Genomic DNA, 9,446 nt, shown 5'->3' on the forward strand with positions numbered 1-9,446 from the left:
TTAAGAGTCATAATTCTTGGATTGGTTTGCTGCCACGTGGGGGATGTTTTTTCTTAACCACATTCTTTAATTAATCACCCACAACTCCTTAATTAACTAGGTAATGTCCCATTACCCAATAATTAACTAATTACCCACATAATTAAGAATTATCTCAACTTACTTAAAATACTACTCACTTTTAACACACTTTATGTATTCTACTATTGTTGTCGAGGGGTACCTTGTATGGCATTAGTCCATAAATGCCGGGTATTGTAGCTCGGACCGTATTTTTATACCAAATCGACAACCTTTAACGAAACTCATTTTCTTTGATTCGTTTACCCTTTATCCCTAACGGCACTTGCTTATCGCTTGTTATAAATAGCATGAATGCGTATAACCTCAAGAAAATCTCATCCCCGAGTCTACGTCGATTAACTGAAGACAAAACTTTAACATACGAAAACGCGAGATGTAACATCCTTCCCCCCTTAGAAATATTTGTTCTCGAATGTTTAACTCCCCGGGATCTATATAAACTTTGGAAGTGTCGCCTTTGTAACAATACTACTACCAACTCTTCCTGTAGAAACTCAATAATTCAACGCCACATAGGACCACAATCATCAATAATGACAATGGCATCACACGACCAATGACAATAACTAACACAAGAATCCATACACGTACCTTAAGGTTGTGATGTCTTAGTCGGGCCCTTCTCTGGAGGAGGAAATAAGTGGGGATATATAGACTTCATGTCTTCCTCGGCAAACCAAGTCATTTCTTCCACATTGTTGTTTCTCCAAAGTACTTTCACCGAGGCTGCGTCTTTAGTTCTCAATCTCCAAACATGTCTGTCTAATATAGTAATGGGAGTTTCTTCATATGATAGCTGCTCTGTGACGTGAACGTCATCAACTGACACGATTCTGGAAGGATCTCCGATACATTTATGGAGCATAGACACATGAAAGACTGGATGTACAGACTCCAAGTCCGAAGGCAAGTCTAACTCATATGCTACCTGGCCTACCTTGCGTATGATCCTATATGGTTCAATGTACCGAGGGATAAGTTTTCCTTTATTACCGAACCTCATAACACCTTTCATCGGTGATACCTTTAGGAATACCCAATCGTCAACCTGAAACTCCAAGTCTCACCGTTGATTATCCGCATAAGACTTCTGACGGCTTTGAGCTGCTAATAGCCTTTCCTGTATAAGCTTAATTTTCTCGATTGCCTGTTGTACCAATTCTGGTCCTACTAACGTAGTTTCCCCAACATCGAACCACCCTATAGGCGACCTACACTTCCATCCATAAAGAGCTTTGTATGGAGCCATCTGAATACTGGAATGGTAGATATTATTATATGCGAACTCAATAAGCAGTAGATGATCATCCCAGCTACCCCTGAAGTCTATCACACAAGCCCGTAATATATCCTCAAGTGTCTGAATAGTACGCTCAGCTTGTCCGTCTGTCTGGGGATGAAATGTTGTACTAAGACTTACCTGAGTCCCCAATCCTTTTTGGAAGGACCTCCAGAAGTTAGCTGTAAATTGAGCTCCTCTATCCGAGATAATAGATACAGGGACACCATGCAGTCATACAATCTCCTTAATATAAAGCCTTGCATAATCCTCTACGGAATATGTAGTCCTAACGGGCAGAAAATGGGCCGATTTGGTAAGCTTGTCAACCATAACCCATATATAATCGAACTTACGCTGGGTACGAGGTAAGCCTACGATGAAATCCATATTGATTACTTCCCATTTCCAAGTCGGAATCTCCATAGCCTGCAATAATCCATCGGGTTTTTGATGCTCAATCTTAACCTGCTGACAGTTAGGGCACTAAGCAACAAACTCCGCTATATCCTTTTTCATTCTGTACCACCAATATAATTCCCTGATATCGTGATACATCTTTGTTGATCCTGGATGGATAGAATAACGAGAATAATGAGTTTCTCCCATAACCTGCTGACGCAGCCCTACAGCATTAGGGACACATAATCATCCTCGATATCTGAAGACCCCATCTTCTATAATCTCAAACGGTGTCTTCTCCTTCTGAGGGGTGGTGTCCTTATAATGAACTAACACGGGATCCTCGTACTGGCGTTCCTTCACTTCAGTTACTAAAGAGGATGTTGTCGTATCCTGAATAGTAATCCCAATATCACCTGAGTCCAGTAACCGAACTCCAAGACTAGCTAGCTGATGAATCTCATGGGTTATTCCCCTCTTTTCTGGCTGTAAATATGATAGGCCACCCATATATCTACGACTGAGGGCATCGGCTACCACGTTCGCCTTCCCCGGATGGTATAAAATATCAACGTCATAATCTTTAAGTTGCTCCAACCATCTCCTTTGATGTAAATTCAATTCCTTTTGCTTGAAGATATACTGGAGGCTCTTATGATCTGTATAGATATCAACATGAATACCATATAAGTAGTGCCTCCTCATCTTTAGTGCATGAATCACTACGGCTAATTCTAAATCATGGGTTGGGTAATTCTTCTCGTGCTCTCTTAGTTGTCTAGAAGCATAAGCTACAACCTTACCATGCTGCATCAGTACACAACCCAATCCAACGCCCGAAGCATCATAATAGATAACATAACCATTAGTCCCTTCTGGGAGCGTTAGAACCGGTGCTAAAGTTAACCTGTCCTGCCTGAAAACTCCGTTTGCAAGCATCAGTCCATTGAAACTTTGCTCCCTTATAAGTCAACTTTGTCAAAGGTGCTGAAAGGGAAGAAAATCCCTCTACAAATCTCCTATAATAACCTGCCAAACCGAGAAAGCTACGAACCTCCGTCGGTGTCATGGGTCTAGGCCACATCTTTAGTGCCTCAATCTTTTGTGTATCAACCCGGATACCTTCACCCGAAATGATATGCCCAAGGAAAGCTACAGAGTTCAACCAAAATTCATATTTAGAGAATTTTGCATACAACTTCCCTTTTGTAAAACTCTGAGCACAGTACGCAAATAATCTGCATGTTCAGTCTCTGAATGAGAATACACCAATATATCATCAATAAATATGATTACGAACATATCTAGAAAGGGTCTGAAGATACGGTTCATCAAATCCATGAATACTGTTGGGGCATTAGTCAAACCGAATGACAGGACACGAAACTCAAAGTGCACATATCTGGTCCTGAATGTTGTTTTCGGAATATCCTTCTCCTTAACCCTTACCTGATGGTACCCGGACCTCAAGTCTATTTTTGAGAAACACTTGGCACCTTGCAACTAATCAAATAAATCATCAATCCTCTGGAGAGGGTACTTATTCTTGATAGTCACCTTATTCAACTGTCTATAATCAATGCAAATCTGTAAGGAACCATCTTTCTTCCTCACAAATAACACATGTGCTCCCCACAGTGATGTAATAGGTCTGATAAAGCCTTTTTCAACCAAGTCCTTTAGTTGTTCCTTCAACTCTTTCAGCTCTGCGGGGGCCATTCTATACGGAGGAATAGATATTGGTTGAGTATCTGGTAGTAGGTCAATAGCAAACTCAATTTCTCGCTTTGGCAGAAGACCCGGAAGCTCATGGGGAAAAGCATCGGGAAACTCATTAACCACAGGGATAGATTGAATGGTTGGTGAATCTATTTTCACATCCTGAACCCGAACTAAGTGATAAATATAGCCCTTTCTGATCATCTTCCTTGCTTTGAGATAGGAAATAAATCTACCTCTCGGCGACGCCGTATTACCTTTCCACTCCAAAATAGGCTCCCTTGAAAATTGAAATAGGACCATCTTTGATCTACAATCAACGTTGGCATGACAAGAAGCCAACCAATCCATACTCATTATAACATCAAATTCTACCATATCTAACTCGATTAGGCCCGCTACGGTAGATCGACTATGAACTACTATTATACAACCTCTATATACTCGCTTAGCTATTGCTGAGTCCCCAACAGGTATAGATACCTCAAAAGGTTTGACCAATTCAGGTTTTATTCCAAACTTACTAGAAACCAACTGAGTAACATATGATAAGGTAGAACCTAGGTCAATCAGTGCATATACATCATATGAGGAGACTGATAATATACCTATAACAACATCAGGCGATGACTCCTGATCATGTTGACCTGCTAACGCATAAATGCGGTTTTGAGGATCGCTCGAGCTAGATGCTCCGCCTCTTCCTCTACCACGACCCATTGGTGCTTATGAACCTTGCCCAGGGGGGCGTACTGATGATGACGAACCCGCTACAGATCCCGCTGGCTGAGCTATGCTTGCATCACCTCTCGTTGGATAATCCCTCATAACATGGCCAGGATAACCATAAGTATAACAAATACCCAACCCCATACGGCACTGCCCGGCATGCTGCTTACCACACTAAGCACATCATGGCAAGGGTGGCCTCATCTGACTTGACTCACCCCTATACTGAGAACCTGAGGCCCTGAAATTCTGACCAGGCCCTGAATATGTGGAACGATCAAATCTCTTACCGACAAATTGAGGGGGCGCGCTAGCCGATGGCTGGGCTAGATACCTCGGGTATTGTGGTCTCTAATCACCTCGAAACTCACCAGAAGGACCCGAAGACCTCACTCTCTTATTTTAGGCCCTATCAAGGTCACGATCGGCCCTCTACTTCTGCTTACGCTCCTCTACACCCTGAGCATATGCCTGAATACGAGAAATATCCATATCTGCCTGAAGTGAGACTGACATACAATCGTTAAGCAAGTGCGGCTCTAACCCCATCACGAACCGGTGAACCCGATCCTCCATCTTAAATACAATAGTGGGCCCATACCTAGCTAACGAATCAAACTGAAGACTGTACTCTCAAACACTCATGTTACCCTACCGAAGGGTTAAGAACCTATCAAATCTGGCCCGTCTAAGCTCTGGTGGCAGATAATGACGAAGAAAAGCCTCTGTAAACTCCTGCCATACTGCTGGAGGGGCATTCTCACCTCTGGACAATTCCCAAGACTCGTACCAATTAACTGCTACCTCTTGGAGTCTATAGGAAGCTAGCTCAACTGACTCAGTCGCATTGGACTTCATTACCCTCAAAGTCCTCTGCATTCTATCGATAAATACCTGAGGGTCTTCGTTTGGATCTGCCCCAATGAATACCGGAGGGTCCAAATTAATGAAATCACGAACCTCGCACTGACGGATCTATCTGCATGACCAATTCCTACCTCCTGACATCGAGCATGTGCGGCTACTAATCGAGTTAATAGCTGAATAGCATCTCTCATCTCCTGACCCGGTACATTTGGCTAAGGAGCTGGACGTACAGGGGCGGGCGCTGGAGCTAGTGCCCCTTGGAGCTCTACTGGAGAGGGCGGGGTATGTGAAGTCTAAGATGGAATCTCACTATGAGACTCTCCCCGAGCCCTGGTAACTCGTGGCACTCAACTAGTAGTCTCACCAACCACGGACTTTCCCTTCTAGTTGGCTGTAATCTTCAGAGGCATCACTGAAAACGTAACATATCGTTAAGAACATGAATTCTTATATCGCACGATCTAAGATAAGAAGAGAAGATAATATCCTATATATCATGTAGCCTCCTGTCTATAAGTGTGGCGCATAACACACCCATAAGCAAGACTCTACTAGACACGGTCTATAGACAATCCTAGGACAGAACCGCTCTGATACCACTTTTGTCACGACCCAAATCGATGAGCCGCGACGGGTGCCCGAGTCCTACCTGTCGAACACCCTTAAGCATGTGACTAATGTATGAACATGAAAAACTTCTATTGAATTATGAGAATAACATACATTAGGGAAATCTACCCAAAAGACATATGTACATATACGTGAAGAATACATAGGGTGAGCCGAAAAGGTTGCTATAGACAACTATATACCCAAAACTGGAAGCCGGCAGGGCCACATACTATCCAACTATACATATTGTCTACAAACCTCTAATAGAATATACAACTGTACAAGGATGGGACTGGGCCACGTCATACCCATATATGTATACAAGCATATCGTACCAAAATCAAAAGCAGCTCCGGATCAAATGGAGCACGCCAACTCTCGCTGATCAAGGATCCTAAGAAGGGGGACTGTCAGCTTGTCTACCTGCACCTGCGGGCATGAAATGCAGGCCCCGGGAAATAGGGAGTCAGTACGAATAATGTACTGAGTATGTAAGGCATAAAAATCAGTACATAACAAACATAGATGAAACGTGGAATAAGGAATTCCACCTGTAAGTCTAAATCACTTTGTAAATCCTGAAACATTTATAATGTCATGCACGTGTGTACAAATGTCGTGTCATGCATGGGTGTAGGTGTTCATAACATCATCAAGCCTCTGAGGGCATCCCATCATATTATCTCGGCTACTGTGAGAAAAATCATCAACATATACCAGCTGATCAGGTGGTGGTGCGTATATAACGCCGTAACCTTTTCCCATATCCCATATACATATATATATATGCATATATAACGTCATCTGGTCATAGGTCAATATACATGTATAAATGCATGAAATGCATAAGAAATACATTTATAAGATTTCTCGGAATGTCATAAAAATAATATGCCTGTCGGATAAACTTTATCAAATACATATTTTTCTAAGACCCATGAACAAAAGATATAATAATATTTCACTTGGGGAATCAAGAATATAGACACCCCTAGTATTTCTATGAATAGAGTCATTTATGGAAGTTGTGCATTTACTCGTTTCATTCGTGTCGTATAGATCATGCCAAAAAGAAAGAAGGGATGACCTTAACATACCTGAGTCGATTCTCTTGACAATCATCTAACACACATTAATTGCGACAAAACACGAAACAAGTCGTATGAAAAGCTCGAAGCAATAACGTTTCTATGCAAAGATAATCTTGGCTGAAACTTTTCCTTAAGTGATTAGCAATAATGTTTCTATGCAAGGAAGTCTCGGTTGAAGCTCTTATCTTGCTTATGTGACTTACGCTTGTGACTTATGTTTGTAACATACAAACATTTACGTTTGAATGCATAGAAGAATGGGTTTGTGACTTATGTTTCTTAAGAATAGATATGACTCACGTTATATGTGTCTTTCCTTTATTAAATGGAAATGACTCACATTCTTAAGACTTGCCATATAACATAGTGACTTAAGAGTCACAATTCTTGGATTGGTTTGTTGCCACGTGGGGGATGTTTTGTCTTAATCACATTCTTTAATTAATCACCCACAACTCCTTAATTAATTAGGTAATGTTCCATTACCCAATAATTAATCAATTACCCACATAATTAAGAATTATCTCAACTTACTTAAAATACTACTCACTTTTAACACACTTTATGTATCCTACTATCGTGGTTGTAGGGTACCTTGTATGGCATTAGTCCATAAATGCCGGGTATTGTAGCTCGGACCGTATTTTTATCCCAAATCGACAACGTTCAACGAAACTCATTTTCTTTGATTCGTTTACCCTTTATCCCTCACCGCACTTACTTATCGCTCGTTATAAATAGCATGAATGCGTATAAACTCAAGAAAATCTCATTCCCGAGTCTACATCGATTAACTGAAGACGAAACTTTGACGTACGAAAATGCGAGATGTAACAGACAAGATGCGGGAAGCACGACTTAGATGGTTAGGGCACGTGCGGAGGAGAAGACTAGATGCCCCGATTAGGAGGTGTGAGCGGTTTTCTTTGGCAGGTACAAGAAGAGGTAGAGGACGGCCTAAGAAGTATTAGGGCGAGGTGATCAGACAGTACATGGCGCAGCTCCAGATTTCTGAGGACATGGCTCTTAATAGGAAGGTGTGGAGATCGAGCATTAGGGTTGTAGGTTAAGGGGTAGTCAAGTGTTTTTCCTCTTTATACCGGATAGTCTGATATTGTTTTATCCCATTAGCGGTTTATGCTGTGTTTCACACTTTTGCATAGTATTTGTGTTATTGCTTTTCCATTTATTTGCTATCTCTCACGTTGCTGATATTATTTTTTTGGTTTCCGTTGTTGTCACTGATCTATTGTCTCTGAGCCAAGGGTCTCCCGAAAACAGTCTCTCTACCCCTCCGGGGTAGGGATAAGGTTTGCGTCCACTCTACCCTCCCCAAACCCCACTGGTGGGATTATATTGGGTTGTTATTTTAGTACCCTTATAAATAAAAAGATATGTAGTTATAGAGAGGATTGGACATTCATTGTAAAGAACAATACATTAACATTCTCTGAAGATTCTCCCTTTATCATGCACATACAAAGTTCACCTTTTTCTTATATCATTATCTATCCTTTCTCCCCCGATCCAAGGAGGATCTGAATATTCAAAGGCTTATCATTATATATCCTTGTCAGAAGAATTATTGGGGAATCTCACCTTTGTCGGGTGACCTCTATCTATTTATTTACTTAAATGTCATTTATTGTTATTTGTTGCTATCTTCCATATTCTTGAATTATTTATTATACTATTATTGTTGTTATTCATTGCCATTCAACAGCACACGCATGATCTTACTATAAAAATATTTGGTCAATACTTTGGATATTAATATTGGCTAAGATTAACCTATTTTATTATAAATTTGATTGTATAAACCTAAAATCTAAATTTTGGACCATACACGTCTGCCTCCGCCTTCTCTTCTTGTGGTATTTGAATCACTTTCCATTCCTGGAATTGCTCCAAGAGTACTTTGACTTATTCTAAGTAAAGTTACATCCTGCTTTCTCGAACTACATACATTTCTTTTGTTTGATTGGTCATAATTTGGGAGTCGCTTTTGAGCTTGATACTTCTGCTCAACCATAGTGCATCTACCCGAATCATGAATAACCATAGTGCACGCATATACAGCATCACACATATGCATCGCCCTCAACTTATAACAAATTTCATAGCCAATGGAAAAATTACCTTCAGACCAAGCATAGGCAAGATACTTACCTCATCCGGGCTAGTCTTCATCCCGAATTGTGTCAAAACCTCGATCTAGCCCTCCAATCGCGCAAATGCAAACCAAACATTATCCAAGGAAGTCAATAATGCCATAGGAAGCAATTCCAATCCATAAAGTTTCGATTTTTGAAAAAAAAATTCCAATAGTCAACATAAGTCAACCCGGTCCCACGTGCCCGAAATCCGAAACCAATACCAAAATCCGATGACCCATAATCTGCCAAGTTCAAATATATAATTAGTTTTCAAATCTGGGTCTAAATCGATGGTCAACACCCCAAAATATATTCTCTTAAAGTGTAGACAAAATCCCAAATTTTATTTCTTAGATTCATCAATCAAATGGAAAAAACAGAGATAGAATCATGAATAATAATCAAATCCAAGGGAAGAATACTTACCAAAACCACGCGGGTGAAAATCGACTCAATAATCGCCCCAATTCGAACTCTCTATCTCAAAATATGATAAAATAAAGCTAA

At 40.8% G+C, this 9,446-nt stretch overlaps 1 protein-coding gene across 1 annotated transcript; it reads right to left on the reverse strand.

Moving 5' to 3' along the window:
* Positions 1-2,011: 2,011 nt before the first annotated feature.
* Positions 2,012-4,204, reverse strand: LOC138892526 (uncharacterized). Its single transcript, XM_070176255.1, has 3 exons — positions 3,323-4,204; positions 2,673-2,981; positions 2,012-2,251 (listed from the first exon to the last, which is right to left on the reverse strand). The coding sequence occupies exons 1-3, from the start codon at positions 4,202-4,204 to the stop codon at positions 2,012-2,014; spliced, it is 1,431 nt and encodes a 476-aa protein (XP_070032356.1).
* Positions 4,205-9,446: the final 5,242 nt, after the last annotated feature.

Source organism: Nicotiana tomentosiformis, chromosome 5 (assembly GCF_000390325.3).
Source record: "Nicotiana tomentosiformis chromosome 5, ASM39032v3, whole genome shotgun sequence".
Classification (NCBI taxonomy): Eukaryota; Viridiplantae; Streptophyta; class Magnoliopsida; order Solanales; family Solanaceae; genus Nicotiana; species Nicotiana tomentosiformis.

What these genes read in the sequence shown, in the direction of transcription:
- LOC138892526 (XM_070176255.1), bottom strand. Translation starts at nt 4,204, where the DNA reads ATGGGTCGTGGTAGAGGAAGAGGCGGAGCATCTAGCTCGAGCGATCCT. An exon ending in ATTATAGACAGTTGAATAAG is followed by an intron (nt 2,982 to 3,322) that starts GTGACTATCAAG and finishes TACTGTGCTCAG; the next exon opens with AGTTTTACAAAAGGGAAGTT. An exon ending in GGAGTTTTCAGGCAGGACAG is followed by an intron (nt 2,252 to 2,672) that starts GTTAACTTTAGC and finishes TCATATTTACAG; the next exon opens with CCAGAAAAGAGGGGAATAAC.